This window comes from Macadamia integrifolia, chromosome 12, assembly GCF_013358625.1.
Source record: "Macadamia integrifolia cultivar HAES 741 chromosome 12, SCU_Mint_v3, whole genome shotgun sequence".
Classification (NCBI taxonomy): domain Eukaryota; kingdom Viridiplantae; phylum Streptophyta; class Magnoliopsida; order Proteales; family Proteaceae; genus Macadamia; species Macadamia integrifolia.
This window is the reverse complement of record NC_056568.1, coordinates 9860799-9887359: the sequence shown is the minus strand read 5'-3', so window position 1 is coordinate 9887359 and position 26561 is coordinate 9860799. Positions and strand designations below refer to the sequence as shown.

The window sequence follows — 26561 nt, the reverse complement described above, 5'->3', positions numbered from 1 at the left end:
TGCCTCGTGCATCGGGTACGCCCAATGAAGTTTCAGGTACTGGATGCAGACTCAGATAGATTAACTCAAAACCCATTTCAGATTGTTTTTTCGTAGAGAAACCCATTTCAGGTTTTTTTTTTTTTTTTAATAGAGAAACCTATTTCAGATTGTGAGGGACTATTCCAAACAAGGCTGATCTAGGGTGCAAGCTGACTCGGGTTGAATTGTACCAGACAAATATAGGCTCACAGTGTTTCCAGCCACAGCATTACAGGTTCTTCAAACATAATTATGGTAATGTTGCCTACAGGAGAGTTTGTCTCTAACCCATTCGACTGGTCCAGCCTCAATTTTGATCTGGCTTGTCCAGCTCAAACAGGTCTGACCCATTGCCTGGCCATGGAAGAACCAGCTCAAAGTAGTCTCATTTTAACATTTGAGCATCTAGACCTTAAAGTAACAAAAAGAAAAATGTTCGAGCAAAAAAAAAACAAAGAAAAATGTTAAAAAGGCATAAAATGATAAGAACATGGTACCACTACTTTACAGTTGTTGCCGACCAGCTCAGAAATGACCTATATTTACTTTTATGTGCTTAAAAAAAAGTTTTGCTTTAGCTAACCACGGTTGGTTACATCGCGATAGTAACTATATCGAATTTGCCTTCTCGTGATTCTTTATCCTCTCACATGCATTTTTAGGGTTGTGCACTGAACACCAGGATGCATGAGTGCATGCATGTGAGAGGTTGAGAAAGTTGGAGGAAAAATCATTAGAGATGATCCAAATCCTCCATCGTACAAAGAGTGGCATGCCAATTTCTTTGTCCCATAGAAGAGCAAACATGATAGTCTATATAATGATGTGATTATTTTTGTCTTATATGATCCACATAAGATGATGACATCCATGTACAACCATGCATGGTTTATAAAAAATATAAGAAAAAAAAAAAAAAAAAACGTACTCTATTGTCAATGAATTATTGTTAATGGCACTAAGCCACATGGCCCACTTAATTTGCATCATGGCCAATACAGGATGGGTGATGATAATAATGATGCTGTCAATTATTGCAAAATCAAATAACTAAGAGGAAACATGGTAATTGTTGAAAGGTTTTCTTGATTTTAGAAAACTTTTTAATGAAAATTCACAATCAAGAGTTGCTAGACTTTTATTTTGAAGGCAATAGTTTTAGGACATAGTAAACCGAATTTATGTACATCAATTCAATCAGGATCAACCACTGTAGAAATGAATTTCGATCTGAAAATTGGTCTAATGAGTAATGATCTAATAATGAGTTTCTAGTTAACATACCTATCTGAGTTACTATTAATGTGGCTAAGGCAAACAAATTTCACTAATAATTAATCTTTACTTTCTTTGATTTGGATGTGTACGATTTTGATGCCTTTAATTATGATTGTGTGAGATAAGCTTAGGGGAAGATTAAAAGGGAAAAAAAAATCTAACACTATTTTGTGAGATTTTGTTGCCCTCTTCTCATTCAACATTTCAGATTTTAACTTTGTTGCATTCCACTTTCTATAGGGAATACAATGTGAATTATATAATTGAAAGATAGAGGTTTCTCACGACGCCAGAATGGAAAACCCGTGATGGTCTTCGCCATCGCTCCTCTCTGCTCTGCTGCTGCATCAATAGATTAGGTCAATTTCTATGGGGCCAAGGAAAAAGGAAAAAGATTGGAGATTGATATGGAAAATATCCCCCCCCCCCCCACCTTTTTCTTTAATAATGCTGGACTTAGTTGTACAAGGCTTCCTTATAGCTTAAGAGAAAATATATTTACGGAAGCTAATCTAAAATACATAGTTCACTAAAAACACTCTTGTTGATCTTAGTAGTTAGAACTAAAAATAGTATCTGTGTTTTTCGGTATTGTGACTTGTGAGTGCAAATCACATTCAGGGAGAAAATTTTGGAAAGTGGAGCTGATGTGTACACGATAAGGAGAAGAGATGAAATAACAGTCAAAAGATAATAATGAGATAAAATAGGATAATTTAGCTTAATAAACGAAGCCTAACATCTTTGACTTAATTGAGAAAAAAGCAATTTATGTCAGGGATTGACTATGGGAGCCACTCCCATTCTTGTTCATATCCTTCATTTTCTATCACAAAAATTTCTTGGTTTGTAAGCCAATGTACCCCACCATAGCAATTTGAAGCTCACCTCAATCCGAGTTGATCCCTTGGGAATAAGGAAAATAGGGTTTTGGTTGGCTTAGCGTCCACCATTGTTGCCTAAAATTAATAGGGGATTAAGGGCTACTAAAATGTTTAGAACATTCTCTTCACGTGCCGTCTAGTTTCAATGTCATGTGGCAATTATGAACATTGATAGAACTTGTTCTCGAATAACTTCAGAATCATAAGTTTTCATTCCCAAACTCAATCAAATACTCTCATGTATTGACATTTTTGTATATGTTTGAACTGTCCATTTATTACCACACGCCTTCTCCATAGCCTTGAGCTTTTTAATACTTTGGTTTTATTACTCAGCCAACTACTATTGGATTGAAACTTGACATGTGAGTAGAATCCCTCTAGGATATATCAAGCCTAGGTGCCCATATAGATAACCTTTCCAAACATGTTTTTGTAAACCCCTAAGGTTTCCTCCTCACACATCAAATTTCAGCCAAAAACTAGGTGCCATATGGAGAACCTTTCCAAACATGCTCTTGTAAACGCCCTAGGTTTCCTCCACACACACCAAATTTCAGCCAAAACAAGAATAATGTCAAGTGGTGAATAAAGTATTGAAAATCTAGTGAAAAATGAAACTTTTTCTATTAAAAAAAAAAAAACCAACATTTGAGAATACAAAAAAATATGCTAATACATAGGATGGCATATATAATATAATTGAATCTAAAGACTAAAAATTGGTATATGGTCAATCTAGACTATTTCCTCTATATCCATACAATTGAAATTGCCACATCACTCCACCCCTTGCACCATGGCCTGCCGTCAATCAGGTGACTAAGGCTGGTGCCCTAAATTAGACCTTTAGGGCTTAAGGAATTAAAGAGTGTAATTTAATCTAACAGCATTATAAAAAGAATTTACACTATTTACAAGTCAAAAAATATATAAACGATATAGAAACATGGGAAAGGCTGGTTTCATGAAAGCCTTGCCGAGTAAAGCTCCAGTTTGTCCTCACTTACATAGCCAAGTAAACCTGTGCCCCAACTTTTGTACTTCACATCAAGAATGGGACGCTGATGCTGTTCAAGAGTTTGAACAACCCTTAAACTAGACAAATCCCAGACCTTCATCGAACGGGTTGCTTCATCTCCATATGCAAAAAAAGGATTGCAATTCTCTACATTTATAATTACGGACTTCGACAATCGCACATCATTTACAGAGGTCAATATAGAACCCAAGCTTTGGTAACAGCTGCTCCCTATTCTCTTAACATGGACATGAGAACCTTGTACCTCTTGTCCAAGAACTGCGAGTGAAGGAGAAAAGGATGGCTGGGAAGCGATTGTATCATTAGGTGTCTGAACTTTAGGACGAAATGTAGCTATAATGTCATCACTTGTGGGGGAATAGGCAAGTGATATACAGACTCCTTGGTTCTCCATTCCGGGAATCAGAGATGGCCTATAATGAGTCAATTTAACTAACTGTTAGCATAAGCCATCACTCAATAATAAATAATAACAGATAAATAGTTATAATCTTTTATTTCCAAAACACATTGAAACAAAAGTATTAATAGTAGACCACAAAATTTACAAATTAGTTGATTCTCTGGGTATTGCATAGCAGAGTGATAATAAATTATCAGAGTTGTAATCTGCACACTCACAATTCAACATTTAATAACATTTTTCAAGTGCACCAAGACTGCATACCCATGAAGATTTTAACTGGATAAAATTAGCAAAAGTATAAGAATCAATGTAATGTATACCAAGTGCTTATAAACCAACCTTTGTCCAACAATGCCTGTGTTCCATACGCATGGGCCAACTGAAGAAGCACTTATGAGTGTGCTGCCACCATAAGGAACAGCTGAATCATGCACAAGAGACTGTATGGTATGAACAGGATGGGAACTCAGTCCATTAAAGGATTCAATGGGCCCTGCGGTTTGCCGCATATCAAACACCAGAATCATGCCATTCTGCAAAAGAGAAAATCATTTGTTTTCTTTCTCTGTGAATGAGTGCCTTATTAGAGTTTATAAGGGCAACATTGAATTCTAAGAATGAATTGTCATTGACTGGTGCATAAAGATGTATATTTGTCTATTTAGTGTCATCTATAATCCCATCCTAAGGTTTAATATTAGTAACCAAGGTTCCAGGTATTGGTTTCGGTGGATGGCAACAGTTGATGGCTTCGAGGCCCAAATGGCCAAATTAGGTCCCGAAACTTGTAGGAAACTTATAGGAAACTCTACTTTAGACCTCTAAACAAAGTAGAATCCCTAGGTTGTAAAAAAACACACCCAAAATGGTTAGTTTGACTTCAGACGTTAGATTGGTAGTATATGTTGTACATTGTAGTGTACATTCTCTAATATAGCCTTTCACATGACTTGAATCTTGCACAAAACTTCCATAAATGCAGCACATCATTTCCACTATTGCCTAACAACTTATTCCCCACTTGTATGGGAATAATTTGGTCAAAAATCACAAGAAACCAAGTTTCCACAAACCATAGAGTCGAAACCAGCGAAACCAATGAAGTGGATTAAAATTTCAATTTCAACCCATTTCGCTTGAAACTGTACATTAAATTTTTTTATCATTTTGGTCAAAATGATACTGAAACCACACATCGTCGAAATTTTTCTGTTTCCGAAACCTTGCACTTTTTATATAGCATGTAGTTTTTTTGTTTTGACATCTTATGAAACCAAAATATTTTGTGAAATTTCGACAAAACCTCGAACACTGTTGTTAGTAATGGAATTCGTTCTTTGTGATCAGAAAGAGAGAGAGAGAGAGAGAGAGAGAGAGAGAGAGATTGACATTGTTGCTCAAAGAAAAATTAGAGGACCCTAATGTTCACAATGCCTGGCTAATGCCTACAGTTGAAAACCTGCTACATGGTGGTACTGTTACATGAGTTGGTCCATGTGATAGAGAATCTCGCACACATCTCATTGGTAACATTTCAGCCTAAAATAAATGTGGCTCCACAAACTGAACTTTCAGAAATTTACAGAAATGTAACAAGGAGGATGAATACAAAATACTATGGCAACTTATTAACATTTTGGAACTTTTTGTCCAAATTTCAGCCATTTTGTCCATTTGAAGCCGAAATCTTACCAATCAGACAGGTGCAAGGTCTTCTACCACATGGATCCACCCATGTACCACCACATTCCATCTTGGCAAATGGCAACCATTGAAGTTAACTATGTTATATTTACCCGATATAAAAACCTAGGCATATTTATACAATTCCTTGAGAACATAAAATAGTGAGAGAAACATAAATGGAGAAGAGGTACAAATACCTGTAATCCAGCATATATGTGATGTGAACAGTTGAGATCCCATGAACATGACCAAGCAGGCGCCTGAAAATATATTACATTAATTCTTAGGGTTCCTAAGACAATGAAATGATAATTTAAAGATAAAAAACCGCAGTTTTCTTTTGGTGGGTGGGCTTGGGGTTGAGAAAACTATAATTGATAGATTATTATATTTCTACTTTGCAATTACTCCTAAGTTAGTAAGAAACCACGTGATTCCATTCAAAAGAAAGAATACAGAGACTTGAAAAGATATGCATGATAAAGGGACCTAGAACCTTGCAAAACATAGAAAGAACAAAAACCAGGATAATGAACAAATGAAAAAAAAAATTACAATTAGCAGAGTAAAAAGTCAAACTGAGTAGCTAACTAGCAATGGAGAGAATCAGCATATGTCCTGTGTTTGGCATCACTTGATTTCTAGATTTATTTTCCAAGGAAGAACTACTCCACATATAAAACTTAATGTAAATAATCCCTACAAAAAATAAGGAAGTGACTCTCATTTCAGAAACATCTTTTGTTACTTAAAAAATGCTTGTGAAGAGATAAAGATCAGAGAACCACCCCAGAAAATCATACATGATTCTGGTCAGAATTGCTATGGATAACCAAAACCCCTCAGAATCACCATGAAGAAGTGATACAAAACACACTTCCACAAAAATGAACTGATAATGAAAACAAATTTTCACAAATTAACAGGGAATGATAACAATGTTTAAAAATTCAGCGAGCAAACCAAGGGATTGATCAGGTTACTCCGGGATTGATGCAGCTCAATATCAAACCTGAAAGCAACTCTATTATGCCATTCCAGCATAGCCCAATCATATCCAAAACTCATTATTTCCCATCCCACCAGTCTACTACCCAATCAGAGAGTGACTTTTTGATCACTTCCTGCCTTACGCTACCAAGTTAAAAGGAATACCATACGACCAAAATAGTCAGTCTTAAAACATCAAGTAAGAAATTTTTTTGCTAAGATACAAATGTAGATAAAAAGTTAATTAGAACAGAAAGAAACACCATGCTGCAGCTATCTCATTTTCACATGCAACATATGCATCTCATGTTTAAGAGACAGCCTTTGTCAACCATTTTACTGAGCATTTCCTTCTAAATTGTATTTCTGAGATCAAGGATATATCCAGTAGTCCATAGTTGTCAAGGTGCCAAGGCAAGCCATGGCAGTGGCTAGGTGCCTTGACGCCTAGGCACTCACCTCGGCCATGCCATGTTAGAGAAAGCAACCCTTAAAATATTGCACGCTTTGGTATTTTCATAATAATCTGAACACTAAGGAGGGGGGAAAGTTCAGCAATTGGTTGTAGGATTTGTTTCTTTTATTTTTTGTGTCTTTGTTAACAAGTTAGTAGGTTTGTTAAAAGGTTTTAGTTTCTGTTTTGTCATTTAGTTTAGTTTCCTTTATTTCTTAAACAAATTGTCAATGTCATCCATCATAAGGTCTAGGCAATGAGCTACACATGGAGTCCAAAACAACTTCTTCCTTTTTTCCGTTAATAGTCTACCTGCTGCAAGTCTGCAACATAGTTGGCAGCATTGTCACTGACTACTTGAATCTCAGAATCTTTCCCAATCTCTTCAACCTTACTATCAAGGAGCTCAAATAACGTATCAATGTTTAGTGATTGACTAGATGCATCCACAGACCCCAAAAAGGAAAGTCCCCTCCGGACAGTTGGCAAGAAAATTAATCAGGTGCCTTCCTCTCTGATCTGTCCACCCACCAGACATAAGAGTGCACCCATATTTCTTCCAATAAGTTTGATATTTTACCTTCATTTCACCAATTTTATCCTTCTCAGACTTCAATAGAGGCCCCCTATAGTAATGAAATGAAGGTGGCTTGAAACCTGGTCCATATTGTCCAATGGCTTCAGCTAATTCCTCAAAACTCCTTAACTTCAATGCATTAAATGGAACGCCGCTTTCATAAGCCCACCTTGTAAAGTAAGAACGAAGTTTATCTCTTTCTTCCACTCCTCTTACATCAAGTGCTAGGTTTGATTGCCCAGCTAGCTTGCCAATCAAACCAGCAATGAAGTTCAGTTTTGGCCCAGATAACTCACTCCAATTCTACCCATCGAGCCATCCCTGTTGGCTTGTGAATTTTTTCCTTTATGTCATACATGTCAGCAGCAGCAGCCATCGATTGGAGTTTTAGAAGCCTCCAGCTTTGTCCTTAGCTTATGCTTGGCCAACAAGCATCGAGTTCAGTTACAAGATGGAATTATGTGTTTCCTATTTTTGTTTGTATGAGTTTTGTTTCCTTTCCTTTGGTCTTTCTTATCGACCAAGTATATGTTCTAAATTTTAAGAAGGTTAATTAGTTAGAAGCTTTTCTTCGTTTCCTTTTTGGATTTCTTTTTGTCTAAGGGAGAAAACCTTCCTGTTCTTAAAACATTCTATCTTGTAAAAGAGGGCCAAAGCTATATAAGACCTCCCCATCAGTTGTACTTGAATTATAAAATAAAGTTGTTGCTTGTTTGCAAGTTTTTTCCTTGAGAAAGGATGTTTCAACAGCTGAGATAGTTGTGGGTGAGAAGGGCAAGGCTGAGATAGCCTACCCCCGCCCACATCCATCCCACTGATTCCTATTCTTCTATTCTCTACATCAATTCTTCTTTTATTTTATTTATGGTTACTTTAAGATTGGAGTTTCAATCTTTGCTGATCAGAACACCACACACACCATTGAATTCAGTTTCCAGTGTTCTCTGAGAAGGAATTTCAAAGGTTGTATCTCCCAGACCAGAACTCTTAACTGCTGCAGGATTTTAGGGTTTTGTTGAGGATCCTAGGAGAGAGACTCAACCAGGATTTGAGGCCCATCTGAGGCCTATTGCTGCCGTGGCCAGAAATCTCCAATCGAGCTCTGTTTTGCCCTAATTCTGCCTCCTTTTCTACTGCGGTGAAAATAGTTGTCAAGGCGTCGCCTAGGCAACAGTCGCTTTGTTGCACTGCATGTCGCCTTGTGTTTTGGCACTTATTTGTACCAAATATCATTTAAGTAAATGTTTTTCATATTTGTTAAAAAACATTTACTGAATATATTATTCATAAATAAGCAAATAACCCCTATTTGAATCCAATATAAATAGTTAAAAATCAAATTCCAAAATGATAAAAAGTCAACACCCCAGTTCAAGAACAAAAGCTAGATTGTGGTTGTAGAGGTGATTTTCAACTTTTAAATACTGGGGTTTTTCTCAATTATGAAAATTTTATAAATCTTATCATGTTAAAACATTGCTAAAAACCAAAATTCGGGTAAAATAATCTTTTGTTTTGATATCCATAAAATTATTTTCATTCAGGAGATTTTAACAGCATTCGTGCACTTTAAAATAAGTTTAACCGAAACATAACTTTGTCATTACAACTCATATTTAAGTAATCTTAAGCTTGTTGAAAGCTAGTTTTATGTTATACCTAATACAAAAAGCCTCTTGTAAAAATAAAATCATTTGACCAATCAAACTTATTATAGAACAAGAGCATTAATATAAATATTGAATTTTTATGACTTAATGTGATTGGATGTTGATTTTTTATGATTTGATGTGGCTTAATGTAGATTTTTAATGACTTGATGTGGCTTAATGTTATTTTTTTATGATACAAGGTATATGTAACTTACCAAATAATGTTAGAAATTAGGGAAAATAAAAATAACACTTGTTCACCTTAAGGCGGGCGCCTTCTCGCCTAAGCGCTTAGACAACCATCCAACGCCTTGGTTCGCCTTGGCACCGTAGCAACTATGGCTGTGAATCTCCTCAACATGCAACCTGTTGAAGTTGATTTTGTAGGTTTTGTTGGACCAACCAAGGGCCCCACTCAACCAGGCCCATCTGAGGCCTATTGCTAATGTGGCCAGAAATCTCCAATCGAGCTCTGTTTTACCCTAATTCTGCCTACTTTTCTACTGTGGTGAATTTCATCAACATGCAACTTGTTGAAGCTGATTTTCTAGGGTGTGGGACCAACCAAGAGCCCCACTTGACCCAAAATTCAAACTCTCTTGAGCCTTGTTGTTTGAGTTCTTGACTGATTTTGACCTAATTCTGAACTTGTTCTCAGATTTGTTTGGTCTTTTGAATCTGATTTGTTTTGAGTTGTTGGAGCTTGTGATGGATCCTATTGGGGGTAATAAACTTTGTAATTAGCCTTACATTAATTGGTATCAGAGCTATGGAGGAGAGAGGCTCCAACTATATTCCTAACCATGCTATTGACCCTATTGTTCAAGCTGTCCAGCAGTTGTCTGAAAAGATAGCATCAATGGATCATGAAATCAAAGAGATGTCGACTCAATCTGGAGCCCAAACAACAGTAAACCATGTTCCTAGACAGCATTTATGACAAGCACGGAGGTTTGTTACAGGCACTACTCATCACGATGATGAGAAGGGGATGAAGCATGATGGAAACCAACATCATCAAGATGACAAGCATAAGGTGAAGTTGTCTGATGAGCATGACTGAAACCAACCGCTGGACATTGCTTTTAAAGTTCAAAAAAAACCTCAATCGTGGGTTGTTGTTTTAATAACCTTATTTGCTTAGTTCCAAAACTACCCCTGCCTTTATGTCTAATTCATTCCATATCCCTTAATTGTTTTAGTTCCAAGTATATATGCTCATTCCTTAGTTCTAATTCCTTCCCCTCTTTAACTACCAAACAGTCATTTAAGATTCTGCTTATTACACTTCTGCCACTCCCTCATTTAAGATTCTGCTTATTACACTTCTGCCACTCCCATTTGAACACTCCAGGGAAAATTACAGAAATATCATTATTATTACACGTTGAGCCATTTAGCACTTGGATAGGCCCATACGAACTAGAATTAGGGTTTTCAAACCCATGGTCACATCACCTATTTTCTAATTCTAACTGTTTTCACACAAGTTGCACACTGACATTAATGCGCACATCTGGTATCACTTCATGCATGTATTGGGGGAAAAAAAAAAGGAAAAAGGAATGAAATGCAGAGAAGTTGGGAGAAAGCTGGCGGCAGGGAAAAAATATGTTTTCATATGTAGTGGCATGATGAGAGAACATATTAATAGTCCCACCTAAGTGATTGCTTTTAGGAAGAGAATAATAAATATACAAACTTATGAATTTGTCAATTTTTTGGTGTTTCCACGCTGAAAACTGATGCATGTGTTAGTGTGCTCATAACACAGAGCAAGACATATTACCAGATAATCATTTAAGAATGCATAATTACTTATGTGCTGTATGCAACATGTACACCTCAGAAGAACTTGACAGTTTCCTGGTGACGCCACATGAAAAGAAGCTCACTGCAGTATTTGCACTAAAGAGAAGGGTAGGAAAAAAAATGAGGTCCTTTAAGCTAAATATATCACAGGAAAAGGACAAAATTTTTACCGGTAAATCATATGTGAGGACGTAGTTGTTCCTTTCCATGCTGAAACAATATGAAAAGAACAAATAGATCAAATACTTCCAATAAAACGAGTACAAAAAAATTATTAAAACAGAAGATACGGTCTGATTAGAGCAGCAAATGCACCTGAGAATTGACAATTTCTTCCCCAAGGAAGCCAAAAGTGCAAGTCTGCTAGAAGAAGGGGAAACATGTAGGTCTTTAACTGCTTTCGTATTATGTGGAATGTGAATGTCTTCTCTTTCGTCTGGATAAATCAAGCTAAGCTGCAAGAGCACAGGTTTGAACATATTTGCATTGTAGAAGAGTCGAAGCAAATTTAAGGAATGCTTGTTTTTATGGGTAAGCTCAAAATACTACCTTGGTAAGTATATGCATTCCACCCATTCCAGGAAGCCTTCGAGCAATAAGCAGAAGTGAGCTAGAAGCATCCATATCAAAAATCCTTGCACCGTCTACCAGTAACTCATACTGAAAACACAACATTTTCAGCACATTTTTAGTTTAGGAGAAGAAGTTCAGTTATTTCATCTGGCACTGTTCCAGAAATCCCCATATGTCAGTCAAGACTCTAGGAGTGAGGAAGAAATCAGGATGATGAACATGCAGATAAAAATGTGCATTTTTTCCTTCAAAATCAAATGCAGGACATGATTGCTATGTCCCCATGATGCTATCACATTGTCAGTATAAAATAAACACATATTAGAATGAGAAAGCTATTTAATAAGTTATATTAGCCAAGCGGGAAGAGCAGGAGGAAAGTTACGAACAAACTCCCCTCAGCAGTAAGTGAAGGCAGTCGGTAGCCCACAGATGATTGAAGCCCCCAAAAAAAGGATTCTTCGACTGCATCTGATTGTGCTTTCGAGCAAGACTTCAAACTCCCAGTACTTATAAGAAAAAAAAAAATCCATATAATAAGAAATGGAGTCCATATCGTACCTTGAATTCAAAACTGCAACAGGAAGATCCTTGACTGCCACTACCAATGGTGCGTCCTGTGGAAACATATTATAACAATTGAAAAGAATTTATTAGCTCAAAAAAGGTTGTTTCACTACCAAGCTCACTACAAGGATCTAGAATCAACACCAGAAAGTTTTGTGCCATTCTTTTGGACATCTCAAACTTGCTCAAGGCTAACAAAAGACATCTATGATTTCTGTTGTGGTATACAGTATGCAGGAATATTTCAAAGATGAAATCATCATAAGCAGCAGTGTATTGAAAGTGTTGACTAGTTGATCCACTAGGCATTTTCATATATATGCCAACTAGACTTTGTCATTAGTCAAGCAACGGCAGAGAATTAGAAGAAGTTGACATCCAATATCAAGATTCTGTTGCTTGAAGTTTATTAAAAAAATTCCTCATAATAAAGCAGAAGCTAGAGCCCAAACATGTTAGCTCCATTACAGGACAATCTTCAGAAATATTCAACCATCCTAAAAACAAGACTATAAGCAAAAAACAAGGGAAAATCCTGTTCCTTCACAATTTTCACCATTTAAAAGAAGGCTTACCAGATAATCCTTGAGAGCCCCCAGGCACAGCAATAAATTCAGATGGCCTACTTTGCACCTGTCCAGGAGATGCAATCCCCAAGCAAGTTCCCTTCTACAAAGTCAAAGTTTAAGCCCAAACTTCAAATTTAAAAGAGGATTTTCTTGACAAGTTTACACGTTAGAGAGGAAATAAAGGGAATGAACGACACCAACCAATATAGAAGAAATGATTAGAAACTGTAAGTCTGTAACCACACCCGGGGCGGGGGGGGCGAAAGAAATATTCAGCAAGCAACTAATTAAAAGTTTGTTCTACGCTAGATAATCTTACAGTCTTCGTTTCTGCCAAAACGGACGCAATACTCTTCTCAGCATATTCAAGCCTATTCTCAAAAGATTCAATTCTAGATTTAAGAGATCTAACTTCATCCTCAAGACATGCAACTTTCTGCAGACAAGCAAAGCCCCTCATAAAAATGAATATCATGAACTACTTTTATAAAGTATAAACTCATGCCTATGAGTCTGGATCTAACCTTTTGTGTGTTATCATCAACAGCCACTACTCGTGATGCATAAAGCACCCTGATAGCACTCAATGTGTACTTCTTTTTGCATTGAGGACACTGAAGAAAAAAAGGGAGGGGGTTGCACGTGTAAAAAGTGTCCACAGAGTGCAGACCGCGATACAAACAGAGGCAATGGAACAAAGAATGATACCTTTGCATTATTTTTTCCACATTGTTGAATCCATCGCTCTACGCAAGACTTACCATATAAATGTCCACAAGGAAGACAGCTGCAGCTTTCAAATATGAAAATCAGATACCAGAACAGAAATAATGGAGAAGTAACACCAGGAATAAAAAAATCAAAGAATGCACAACAGCCTAATGCGGATCCAGGGTTGGAGAACCCTTTTTTTCGATCGCTTATGGGCCCACAATTAACAACTAAATCAATTTCATAGTGAGCAGCGGTGTTTTTGTAAATTCAGGAATAACTCGGGCCCTGAAAAGTGAAGGGAACAAATAACTGGGTCAAATTGCAATTAAATTCGAAAGTAGAGGGGTTTTCTGGAATTACCAAAGGGCAAGGAAATAGTAGAACACAACTTTTAGCAAAGAGGGGTTGAGTAATAATAACAAAGTTGACCTTTAGAATCAAATAGGAGAATAACCCTCCTCCTCCTTCACAACTCCAACAGATCCAGCAGTAGACCTATGCTGGTTTCAAGTGAGAGAACTCACTCAACTAAGTTTTGTTCTTCCCGAAATTAAATGCACCAAATCCTAAATGCTACTGATCTTGGAAAAACCCAAATAGCAGACCCAATAATTAGGTAATAAGTTCAGATTAATTGACTGGAGCAAATCTGGGTGATGGTCCATAAGCCAGACCTGGTTGTGGCTTCAATTCTCGCTGTAGGAATATCAACAGGAGCCAAGGTGCTAGGGTTTCAGTTGCCCTAAGGTGAGGATTCAAGCTTCCAGATTTGAGACTGTATCGAGAGAGATCTAGTTCTCTTTTGAAGTTGTTTAAGGATCACTAGAACGGAGTAAAAGTAACGGTAGCAGAAATCAAAAGAATAAGGAAAATAAAAAATAACTAAAGAGATAGGAGAAGACAGGCGTTACCTCAGATGGAGAGGGAATATCAGTGAAGGAAAGAGAGATACGCACAGCCCATGGCAGCCATCAATTCAACGCATAAAAAATTTCATACCAACCTGAAACTTAATTGTTGGTCACAGCCAAATATATAAAAGAAACAACTTCTAATCCTATCATGAAATTGAAATAGAGTTTGACTCTATTTTGGACTCAAAAACTGAAACAAATTATGACGCTAACTCTACAACTCTAACAAAAAATAAAATAATAAAAAGAAAATTACAAAATTAACTCAAAAAGATAAATCCTAATTCCTATGCTCAACTCTATCACACCCTTTCTCCTCCTAATGGCTATAAGTCTATAACAACAATTTGTAATTGGAAGGCAACCAAAATGAAGAAGCAAGAGAACAGAAAAATAAGAGGGGATCAGAAGGTTGAGGGAGGGTAAGCTCAATAGTTGAGAAGCATTTTGATGCAGGAGTTGCGAACAACTAGACTCCATACAACTTGCTCTCTCTATTTTTTTCAGTTGACTAAAGCAATTTCTGGAACTACAGTTCCATCAATAGCAGTCACAATACTCGCAACGAGACAGTATATATTCTGTAATCTTGCATACTTAATTGTAGTTAACCCCACCACAGACCTAAACGTGTTCATGAAAAAAACAATTCGTCAAATACCAATTGACGTAGGACATAACTCAATTAAAAAAATAGCCTGCCTGCAAGATTTTCTGGGAGGATAACAAAATACACAAGATATGTGAGTAGGGATACTCGGTTCAAAGAACATCTAAGGTTCCTGACATTTGGGGTCGAATACCAATTGAATACGGATACTCGATTCAAATTTAGTGGAAACTAAGGCACCGTTTGATAACATTTCTACTGTTTTTGTGTTTAGAAACAGCAGAAACGGGCTTTTCACGTTTCCAAAAACAAAAACGGATTTTTAGGTGTTTGATAAACCTATTTCTCGAAACGTTTTTTGCAAACATAATGCTACTAAAAAACCCAATAGTATCATCGGATGCCCAAAAGGGAGAGAGGGTTCGGTTGCCTCTTTTTAGGTTTAAATAGTTGAGAGATTTATCGGGCACAACAGCCTTTTTTTCCTCTCAAATTCGTTTCTAGAAACGACGAAACAAGTAGGACTTGTTTCGTCAAAGTCGTTTCTAGAGTTGTAAATAGGCATAAATTTTTATTTATGTTTCTAGAAACAGGTGAAACGGAACAACTTTATCAAACACTCTTTAGGCTGTTTCTCCGTTTATGGGAACAAAAAAATGCAGAAACGGCAGAAACAAAACGCTGTCAAACGGTGCCTAAGGATTCTAGTGATAAGCATCTAAGGTTCCTGACACGAGAATGATTAGCTTAATTAAGGGGTTTGGATATTTGAATAAAGGATTGGTTTGGCAATGGGTCAGATCAATGAACACCCACTTGACCCATTACATTCTTAACTTCTGGCTTTGTCAACAGTACCCTTGGTTCCAGACCCAAGCGATGCGGCCATGGGTTCAAAAACCCTAATTCCAGGATGCTATGGGCCCTCCCAAGAGCACAATAACCAATGGTAGAAAGGCACAGGAGGTCTATCAAAACCACACCATGGTGGAGAATATGGTTGGTTTGGTCATGAAGATGCCATATATGAACCGCTAACCTGTGGCCTCCAAAATGACTTTCCCTTGGGACAAGACTGTTGTTTACTTAAACAATCCCCCTTAGAGAAAGTAACTGTAGTCTTCCAAGTGTAGGCTGCTTCAAACTTTCTTCTATCTGATATGCCACCGGTACAACATCCTCCATCGTAGGCAGTCGACTGGATGCTAGTGTGGCATTGATCTGAGGATGCAAACCAACTATTAATGTTATCATGTCTCAATTGTGCAAACTTGAGGTGCATGCGCTCTAACCATATACTCCTCAACAGTCAATGTTATCCTGTCTCAACTATGCAAAATTGAGGTGCATTTGTTGCTTGTAGTCGATAGGCAAAAATCGCCAGTTCATAGCCTCTTGCATTTCAACCCAAGTGTTTACCATACTGATGACTCAACTCTGCTTCTATTGTTGGTACTCGGTCCACCAGACTCGCCGTACCCTTCAATTTGACTTCAGCAAATAAAATCTTCCTAGACTCAGTCAAACCATACCATCGAAAGAATGTCTCCAAGCTATAAATCCAGTCCAAGTATTGCTCTAGATTAGCCTTCGTAGAAATCAAGGACATCCAATTTGGCTCCTCTTTCAACTTTATGGGAGCATCGTCAAAAGATCGACCATCCCCATATGGTGGAGTGGAGGTGGTGGTGGTGTATAATGCATAGTTGTCTAAGCAACGCCTTGGTTGACTTGGGTGCCTTGTTTTTTTACCCTCTCCAATGCCTAGGGTCGCCTAGACGCCGTGCCGACTATGGTATAATGTGGTGGCAACAATGGTGTAACATGAGACAGGCTCTGCAAGAAGAACCCCACATCGAATGAGACTTTTTCCTTTATCTGGAAACACCATACGATCAATAAAAGCTTGCATGGATGCCATCATAGTCTAAAGGGAATTGGAAACTGTGTGGAGGGTATCAACACAATCAATGAGGTTGGAAATATCTATCCTTATTTCATCTTTATAGGAGTTAAGTTGTTGGAGTGGCCTCCATGGTTAGATATGGAGGACTTCTAGCTTTAATACCAATTGATGTAACCACAGGTTCAAAAATCCTAATTCTAGGTCACTATGGGCATACTTAGGTGCAAAATAGCCTCTAGTAGAAAGGCAATGGCAAAAATGTAAATATTTCACAGTTGCAAGGGGAGTTGCAGAACCATAATTAAACAGAATATGAGAGGGTTACTAATGTAGATAAGAGAAAGGATAAAATAGGCCTTACCCTTAACAGAAGAGTGCAAAACTTGGAACGAAAACAAAATATAGTATAAAATGGAATAAGGAAAGAGGGGAGGAGTAATATGGGAAAAGGGCTTATATGGTGACAAATAAAAGGGGGGTTTTTGAAGCTTGCATGGATGCCATCATAATCCAAAGGGAACTGCACACAAACTCGGCAATTTAATTCATTCATTCAATCTCTTGAACTGAGAACCGATACTACATCAAATATATAGACTTGGGCAAAGAAATCTTAATCCTAACTGTTGTAATAATGGGTTTTATGGGTTTTATGGGTTTTAGGGAAAGTGTCAATGACCAAACGGACCCTAAGGGGTTTAATGGTCATTGTAATTCTCTAGAACCTTCTCTCCATTGTTATAAATAAAGATGGTTGGTGTCATATTAGACACATGTCATTACCCCATTCAACATGGTATCAAAGCCTTAGGATCTGAAACCCTAAGGGCTCTCCCTCTTCTCCATCTCTTTGCCTCTTCTCATTTCTCTCTCTCCCAGTGCCTCCTTCATCTACGCCTCCCTCCATCTTTCTTCATCTGCTTCTCTCCTATGGTGGGAGCTTCTTAAACCACCAAGAGGGTTTCTAGCCTCCACCCATCCTTCCCTTGGGCTCTCAGACTCTCTTCTACAATGATCTAAGAGACCCAGAACCTTTTTTTATCACTTTTTCAGGGTTTTCTCCCTGATAACCTTTTTTCATTGCCGGGATGCTTTTTCCCTGCTCGATAATCTGATCGTCTTGATGTTTGTTGCAATTGGTGCCTCTTATCCTTATGGTGGTATGTACTGACAACTTTTTCGTTTGGGGTCTCTATTCTAGAGCTATCCCCAAAATCATTTTCTCAGGGTTTTACCCTTTATTGATTTTTGGATTTTCTAGCTTTTTCTGGTTATTTTGGTGCTTTCCCTATCTCCGGCTAGTGTCTCTTCTATTTACACAACCCCCTTTAGTAGCAACCATATCTACCATCTCATCTGCTTCTACTAGAAGAGACACCACGGCTCTTCCTACCTTTCCTCCTTGCGCCATCAAGCTTGATGGCACAAACTACCTTATGTGGTCACGCTCAGTCTACATCTCCATCAAGTCTCATGGCTTAGGGGTGTGAGTTTAGCCCTGACGATCCGAACCTGCCCTAACCCGCCCTGAGCCCAAACCCTATCTAACCTGACTATAAGGACCAACCCGACCATGAGGACCAACCCAACCCAACCTTATGTGGGGTTGGGCCAAGCCTGGGTTGAGGCATAGAAAACCCAACCCGACCCTAACCTGCCCTGAGTCTAACCCTGATTATTATTGTGCTTTGTAGAATGCAAGTGTCTCTCCTAGCCAAGGAAGAGCCATATTTCCTTGTGGGAGTTTCTTATTGTTTTGTCATTGAGTTTCTTGTGTATAGCCAAAAGAGAGAGCACAAAGCCAAAGGAAAAACCCATCGCTACAGCCATAAAATAAGAGGTGGGGGGCTTGCAGTACTTGAGTTTCTTGGTCCTTATATATTAGAAATTAAGCATTATTGTAGATCAAGATGAAATTCTAACAATAGTGAATGATTGGATTATGTCTTAATATGTTGATTTTTTATGGTGGGGATTAAAAAAAGGGTCACATGAAAAAATAGGGGCACATGGAATCTCCATAAAAGAATGATAAAATATCATGTTCAGTATAGTTTAATGGAGGAATTCATTTTAGTGTTTTAATTAAAAACCCTTTGTTTCAAATCTTTCAATTTTCTTAATTTTCAAATGTTGTACTTATCGGAATGTGATTCCACTAAGAAGACCAGCTAGGGTTAACCCAGCCCAACCCTTAGCCCGATAGGGTTAGGCCTAAACATGAACCCGACAGGGTTGGGTTAGGGTTAGGATGAGTTTTGGGACCTAGGGTTGGGTTAGGGTTGTAAGAAACCCAGCCCAACCCGACCCTGTTTCACCCCTACGGCGTGGCTATTACGGGTACCTCACTGGAACCACGAAGCATCCGACCACCGGTACTGAGATTGACAAGTGGGAATATGCCAACTCTCTCGTTATGGCCTTCCTTGTCAACTCCATGTTGCCACAGCTTTGGCATGGCTATCTCCTCCTTGACTCCGCTGCGAAGACCTGGAAGTCTGTCCAGGATATATATTCCCAGGCAGGGAATGATGCTCTCAGGTCTTTGAGCTTTGCCAGAAGGTTCGTGATCTGAGGCAGAGAGGACTCACTCTGTCACAATACTACAATGATTTGCGGTCACTATGGACTGAGTTGGATTTCTATGAGGAGTATACTCCTTCCACAACTGAAGAGTCACAAAGTTTCAAAAGCGAGAGGATAAAATCAAGGTCTATGACTTTTTGGCAGGTCTGAATGTGGAGTTTGATCAGTTGCAGTCCTAGGTTTTGAGTTGTGACCCCTTTCCTTCCTTGGATCAAGCCTATGATGTGATCCAACTTAAGGACAATTCGACATACCACTATGCTTCCACAACAAGCTGCCACTCCTATTGAGAGATCTGCACTTGTTTCTGGCACTCAGTCCCTTGGTGCAGCCCCACAGTCTAGTGGCTCCTCTACTAGGACTCCAGTGAAGTGCAATTACTGTGGGAAGGAGGATCACACCAAGGAGCACTACTGGAAGCTTCATGGTCGTCCTGCTGATACATCTGGAAAAGGGCGAGGGAAGGGTCGTGCCGGTACTTCTGAGCAGGCCAACCATACTGAGAGCCCTAACTCTGACTCTGCTCTTAGCTCCTCAGTAACCTTGCTATCATTTGACGAGCTTACTACCCTCCGGGGCCTCTTGACACATCCAGACTCTCCTGCACCTCCCACTGCAAGCTTTGCTCATTCCACCCATTCTGGGTCATGTATCTCCTTTTTAGCCATACTATATCTGTCCCTTCTAACCCTTGGATTATAGACTCTTGGGCTTTTGATCATATAACAAGCCGCTCATACTATATCTGTCCCTTCTACCCCTTGGATTATAGACTCTTGGGCTTTTGATCATATAACAAGCTGCTCATCTTTTTTTTTCACAGTACGCTTTTGATCATATAACAAGCCGCTCATCTTTTTTTTTCACAGTACACTACTTGTGCTGGTAATGGTAAGGTCAAATTGGTTAATGGGACTTATTCCACTATTCTGGGGAAGGGCTCTGTTGGTTGAACCCCCTCTTTATCCCTTTCTACTGTATAGTATGTTCCTTCTTTTCCCACTGACCTTTTGTCCATTAGTAGTCTTACTTCCAGTCTTAATTGCAAAGTCATCTTTTTCCCGTCTCATTGTGTTTTTCAGGATTTGGTGACAGGGGCAACGATTGGCTCTGGTAGGGTACGTAGTGGTTTGTATCTACTTGATGATGACTCGGCGTTGGTCTCTGGTCAGGCTCTTCAAACATCTTCTACGTCACCTCCCATCTCTGAGTTACTGCAGTGGCATCGTCGGTTGGAACATCCCCCCTTTAGGAACTTTAGCTAGAGTTTTTCCTTCCTTTAAAAATTGTAATTCGAATTAGTTTTTTTGTGAGGCATGTGTTTTGGCCAAACAAACTTGAATCACTTAATCTGTTTCTGAAAATAAAAGTGCCACTCCTTTCTCATTGATACATTCTGATATTTGGGATCCATCTCACTATGTGTCTGTCAATGGTTATAGGTGGTTTGTCTCTTTTATTGATTGTCATTCTCGGACTATTTGGGTTTATATAATGCGAACCAAGGGCGAGACCTTCTATTGCTTTCAACAGTTTCACCACATGGTTTAGACTCAGTTCGGTGCTACCATTAAGATCCTTCAAAGTGACAATGGCTGGGAATACTTTGAAGGATCCTTTCAACCTTAACTATCCAATCAAGGGATGATTCATCAAACTAGTTGTTGTAGAAAAAACGCAACCCTAAAACGATGTAGAAGATAATAGAAAAACAAAACAAACAATGCACACGGATTTTACGAGGTTCGGCAAGGTTGCCTACGTCCCCGGTGAGATGAGATCCTGCTTCACTATCAATGGAGAATAGGGTTACAGCGCTCGTCCTCACACCTCTCAGTATTGCTTACATTACAGAGAAAGAAACCCTCGCTACAAATATATAGCGAAAAAACCCTAATCCGAAAAGTACACAATTGCCCTCAAATAAAAAATTCGAGTGGGGGACGCCCTGCTATGCAGGGGGGCCTCCTGCCCTCCCTTGCAACCCCCACGGCCCACTAACCGGCTAACAGGATCGCCGTCCTGCCTGTCTAGGTGTTGCACCAGTACTCCCTGGATTAAACTGCGACGGAATACAAGACATCATACACCAACAGTTGTGTGGATACTCCAGCTCAAAATGGGGTTCCTAAGTGGAAGAATCACCACTTTTGTGAGGTAACACGCTCTCTTATATTTGAGATGCATGTTCCTCCATAGTACTGGAGCGATGCAATTCTCACTACTGTCTTTCTTATCAACCGAATGCCTTCTCGAGTCCATGCCTTCCGCTCCTCTATAGATCTTCTCCAAGGTTCTGCTGCTTTTCCTGTTCCTCCTAAGGTATTCGATAGTGTTTACTATGCTCGCGATCATCATCCTCATGGAAAGTTTGATCCTCATCTCCGATGCATTTTCTGGGGTATGCTCCTACTCAGAAAGGCTATTGGTGTTTTCATCCTCCTACTCGGCGTTGGTTTGTGAGTATGGATGTTGTCTTTCACAAATCTGCGTCATACTACATTGCGACACCTCTTCAAGGGGTCTCCTTCCATTGTGGAAGATGTGCCGCCGTCTCTTGAAAATGCTATCCCTGCTAATATCCCATTTCAGGAGGAGAGTAACACTCCTACTTCTCCTACTGTGCCTCAGTCAGAGTTATGTGTGTATAGTTGCAGAGAACATACTCAGACCACTACACATCCAGCATCTACCCTACCATGGCAGCCGTCTCCTCTCGAGCCTGATCTTGTTCCCTTGGACCCTGGTAATTCTCCTTCTTCTGTTGATCAGTCTCTTGAGTTGCCTATTGCTGTTCATAAAGGCATTAGGTCTTGTACCTTACATCCTATTGCTAAAACTATTTCTTATGACTCACTCTCTCCTTCCTACTATAGTTTTGTGTCCTCTCTTTCCTCTGTGTCCATCCCTCATACCTGGCAGGAAGCGAGTGCAGACTCACAATGGCAAGCAACTATGGTTCAAGAGACACAGGCTCTAAAGAAGAATGACACATGGGATCTAGTGTGTCTTCCCTCACAAAAGAAGACAGTTGGGTGCAAATGGATCTTCACAGTAAAACAAAAGGCTGATGGTACAGTGGATCGATACAAGGCTAGACTTGTTGCCAAAGGCTTCACACAGACTTATGGGATTGACTAGCAGGAGAATTTTGCTCCAGTTGCTAAGATGAACACAATTTGTGTTATCTTGGCTTCTGCCACCAACTTAGATTAGGATCTCCAGTAGTTAGATGTGAAGAATGTCTTCCTTCATGAGGAACTTAAGGAGGAAGTGTATATGGACATTCCCCCTGGGTTCACTTACTCCAAAACCCAGGGGAAGGTATGCAAGCTGAAGCATGCTCTGTATGGGCTGAAGCAATCCCCTCGTGCTTGGTTCGGACGTTTCCATAAGGCTATGGTTGCTACAGGTTACTCTCAAAGCAATGCCGACCACACTCTGTTCATCAAGAGATCTGGTGGGAAGATTGCTATCCTGATAGTCTATGTAGATGATATTGTTGTTACTGGTGATGATCTGGCAGAAATCTCTTGCCTCAAGAGATACATGAGTGAGGAATTCGAGATCAAAGACCTAGGTCAACTTCGTTACTTCCTCGGCATTGAAGTTGCCAGGTCTTCTCGTGGGATCTATTTGTCTCAGCGGAATTATGTACTTGATCTTCTCTCTGAGACAGGCATGTTGGGTTGTAAGTAGGCAGACACTCCTATTGAAGCTAATGGTCACCTGAGTAGCAAGAAGGTGATCCGGTAGATAAGGGGAGATATCAAATATTAGTAGGGCGGTTGATCTATCTCTCTCATACACGCCCTGACATAGCATTTGCCGTCTGCCTGGTTAGTCAGTACATACATGATCCCGACTCGACTCACATGGAAGTTGTGTTGCGTATTCTCCGGTACTTAAAATCTGTCCCAAGACGTGGCATCCTTTTTTCTCTTCATGATCACCTTAGGGTGGAGGCCCTCACAGATGCGGATTAGGCAGGTTCCCCTGATGACTGTAATCTACTACTGGTTATTATACCTTTGTTGGTGGTAACCTCGTTACATGGCGTAGCAAGAAGCAAGTCATGGTTACCCGTTCAAGTGCTAAAGCAAAATTCCGAGCTATGGCACATGGCATTTGTGAGCTCCTATGGCTTCATGGTCTTCTCATTGATTTGGTTGCTCCTACTACCCTTCCTATGAAGCTCTTTTGTGACAGCAAATCTACCATTAGCATTTCTCACAACTCTGTCAGCATGATCGAACCAACCATGTGGAGATCAATCGACACTTCATCAAAAAGAAGCTGGAAATGGGCCTTACGACTGTGCCTTTTGTTCCCAACTTGAGGGGGAGTGTTGTAATAATGGGTTTTAGAGAATGTGTCAGTTACCAAATAAACCCTAAGGGGTTTAATGGTCTTTGTAATTCTCTAAAACCTTCTCTCCATTGTTATAAATAAAGGGGGTTGGTGTCATTTTAGACACAAGTCATTACCCCATTCAACACTAACCATAATCTGAAACAGTCCTTCAATTCCATAGAAATTGCCAATAGAAAGTAGCTAGACCATGGAAAGTACGAACTTCACCAATGGTCTTAGCCTGGACCAACTCTCAATCAACTTTAAGGCCATTGGTGGACATAAAAAAGCAAGGAAAATCACGCTATTGACTATCAACCACAAAGATGCACTTGATAAATACCACCTTCATTGTTGCTCCTCCAATAGATATTGATGGTATTCATGAACCTATTTCTGGGTCTCTACTTTACGAAAACAATATTATCTCTAGTGGGGCAGCAGTGGTGGTAGTTCCCCAGAGCCCCACTCCCCCCACCCCCCACCCCCCACCCCCCAAACCACCTTTAACACTAACTCAAAACTCCTAATGTTATTTAAAATCAAAATTAAAAATAAATAAATAAATAACCTAAAAACAAATAGGACTCTTTCTCATATGTATGATTATCCTAGATAGTAAATGAATAAACTACAACTTACAATAATAACCCCAAATAACTAAGAAACCCCCACCAACCCTTCTTGGTCCAAAAACTCGGGTTGGGTCAGTTCCACTTCAGTATGGGTTTCTAGATCTGGTCGTACTGATCCAACCACAACAATGCTACTACATCACCAAGCCAGTTAATTCCTGATACCTGCCAGGCAGTAAGCATATGCACTCAACTCTCGATTCAACTCAGCCTTATCCCAACATAGCTAGATAAAAATTTGAATATGTTTCAATAGGTGTGATAACAAGAACCTTGGAGTAGGCAATGGAAATGGGCAGCCACAAATTTCACTTGTCCAATGTTCAAGGTAGTAAACATATACAGAAGTTCCACCTCAATGACTGGCCTAGATTGAACATGAATGTGATCATTAGGCTGGCAACTGGTTGTTGATTGGAATAGGTTGAGTTTGGACATGTGATGGAAGACAAAAGGAGTATACATCTTAATGGATTGTATAGTCAGTGGCAGAGAAACTATTTAAAGGGCAGACTGAAGGATTTGACACTCCAACCACTGAAATTTGATACTCAGTTTAGTAATAATTCATTACAAACGACACCAAACGCAATGCATATTAACACTTTTGGCCACAGAAAATCAAGGCCAGAAATAAAGTGATGTGCTGTGCTTGAACTAGCAACGGCTGGAACACGTTGGTCCATGTTCCATGAGTACAAGAACATAACTAATTGTTCTTAAAAGTGGGAGAACCTGCCTTCCCGGACACAGGCACATGAAAGAGGAGATAAATTAAAGACCTGCCGAATGCACATTCCTTCAAGAACCAGCCTGGTGAAAACTTTATGAAATTTTCAGACTATACCATGCTCTCGTTTTGATCCACAGGTACTGTAAGCGAAATTGCCCCTTACCCTCAAAAGAATGCTAATGTAGCACAATAAGTGTAGAAGTCGAAAGGCATTTTCGACAATAATCACCAGACGAAAAGACTGGAACCCCAACTGAAGCGGTGTCGCATAGATAATGACAACTAATGGACAGAACAGTTGTTTTAAGTTTTGCGTTTTACGATTTTGTTCTTCTGTCAAGCCAAATCAAATGCATTCAAGAAATTTCAAGATAGTGCATAGTAAGAGTACTCAGAGGGGAATCACACCAGAGTTTATGATCGCCTTCCGCGGACCAAGGCTCCATGCATATAGGGCAACAGGCACCATCCAAATCGTTCATATTCTGCTGTTCCCCATGATCAATTTCTTCCCCTTCAACTCTCCTGGCCGACGAGGAAGACGCTTCCCCTTGTTCTCTCCTTCTGTAATCATCTTCTACATCGATAACTTCAGTTGCGTTTGGGGGAACCAGAGGAGTCGAGACATTTACTTCTTCTGCGCCTTGAAGGGCTACGGATTGAACGGGATTTGAAGAATGGTTCCGGTTTCGGTTCCGTGAAACCCTTTCCATTCTTACGGGCGGAACGTAATCTTCATCTCTTTCCTCCTCTTCCTCTTCCTCTTCCTCTTCCTCGTTGTCGTCTTCTTCTTCTTCGTCAGATTCTACAGATTCTTGTGGTAATTCTATTAAATCTGGCGTCGATGCGGTTTCATCGTCTTCTATCCATCCATAGTAAGGAAAGTTACTCGGCATTGGGGGATGGAAGAAGAGATGAGAGAGTACTGAGAAAGGCGAAGTGTTTCAGAAACAACAGTCGCATTGGAGATGAAAAAGAAAGAAATAGAGAGAGAGAGAGAGAGAGAGAGAGAAGCCAAACTGCTTTAGAAACAACGGTCGTGAGTCTCGTGACTCGTGAGTCGACTGATAAGTCTGATATAATGCCTCTTCGTAGCACAAAAAGTAGTAACACGGCTCACGCTCACGGAATATTTCTGTTAGGTTTAAGAAAGATATTTGATCTGCTTTTGGAAATGGAAATTTCATGAGTTTCCATGGACAGTTCTCGCAGGAGAGAGGGTCAAGTATTTAAGGGTTTAACCGTTTAAGGGATCCGATACCAATCCGGATCCAGATAGGTGGGTATCGGTCAATTTTGTCCCTGTCTTTTTATAAAATGTACTAATTTTTTACTATTTTACTCTTGAACCTATTCAGATAATCGATCTAGATCGATTAGGGATCGGGAATCAATCTTAGCAGATATCAATCCGATATGACTGATACCAGATAAATACTTGAAAATATGGAGAGGGTGGGCCACTATGAGAGGATCCGGCTCCTCTAAATAGAGCCCAGAGGTCACAAAAAGAGAGTGATCTCACGGCCGAGGAGTATATTCTACTTTGCTTCCTTGAGTTGTGTTGTATTTAGAGAATGTGTTGCATTAAGTTTCCAC

General features: G+C 39.4%; 1 protein-coding gene across 1 annotated transcript; it reads right to left on the bottom strand.

The window, feature by feature from the left end:
* Window positions 1–2851: 2851 nt before the first annotated feature.
* LOC122057878 (E3 ubiquitin-protein ligase RFWD3) lies at window positions 2852–26019 on the bottom strand. The gene is made up of 12 exons (XM_042620220.1): window positions 25371–26019; window positions 13220–13298; window positions 13036–13125; window positions 12831–12947; window positions 12518–12611; window positions 11937–11992; window positions 11352–11462; window positions 11118–11257; window positions 10973–11012; window positions 5515–5577; window positions 3971–4164; window positions 2852–3638 (listed from the first exon to the last, which is right to left on the bottom strand). The coding sequence occupies exons 1-12, from the start codon at window positions 25856–25858 to the stop codon at window positions 3149–3151; spliced, it is 1962 nt and encodes a 653-aa protein (XP_042476154.1). The 5' UTR covers window positions 25859–26019; the 3' UTR covers window positions 2852–3148.
* Between the last annotated feature and the right edge of the window lie 542 nt (window positions 26020–26561).

Bases quoted from the DNA above. Each gene is read 5' to 3' on its own strand.
- LOC122057878 (XM_042620220.1), bottom strand. From the start codon at position 25,858: ATGCCGAGTAACTTTCCTTACTATGGATGGATAGAAGACGATGAAACC. The intron at 13,126-13,219 runs GTATCATTCTTT...TTTTTTCTTCAG, and splicing joins GTGGAAAAAATAATGCAAAG to TGTCCTCAATGCAAAAAGAA. The intron at 12,612-12,830 runs GTAAGATTATCT...TTGACTTTGTAG, and splicing joins TTTTGGCAGAAACGAAGACT to AAGGGAACTTGCTTGGGGAT.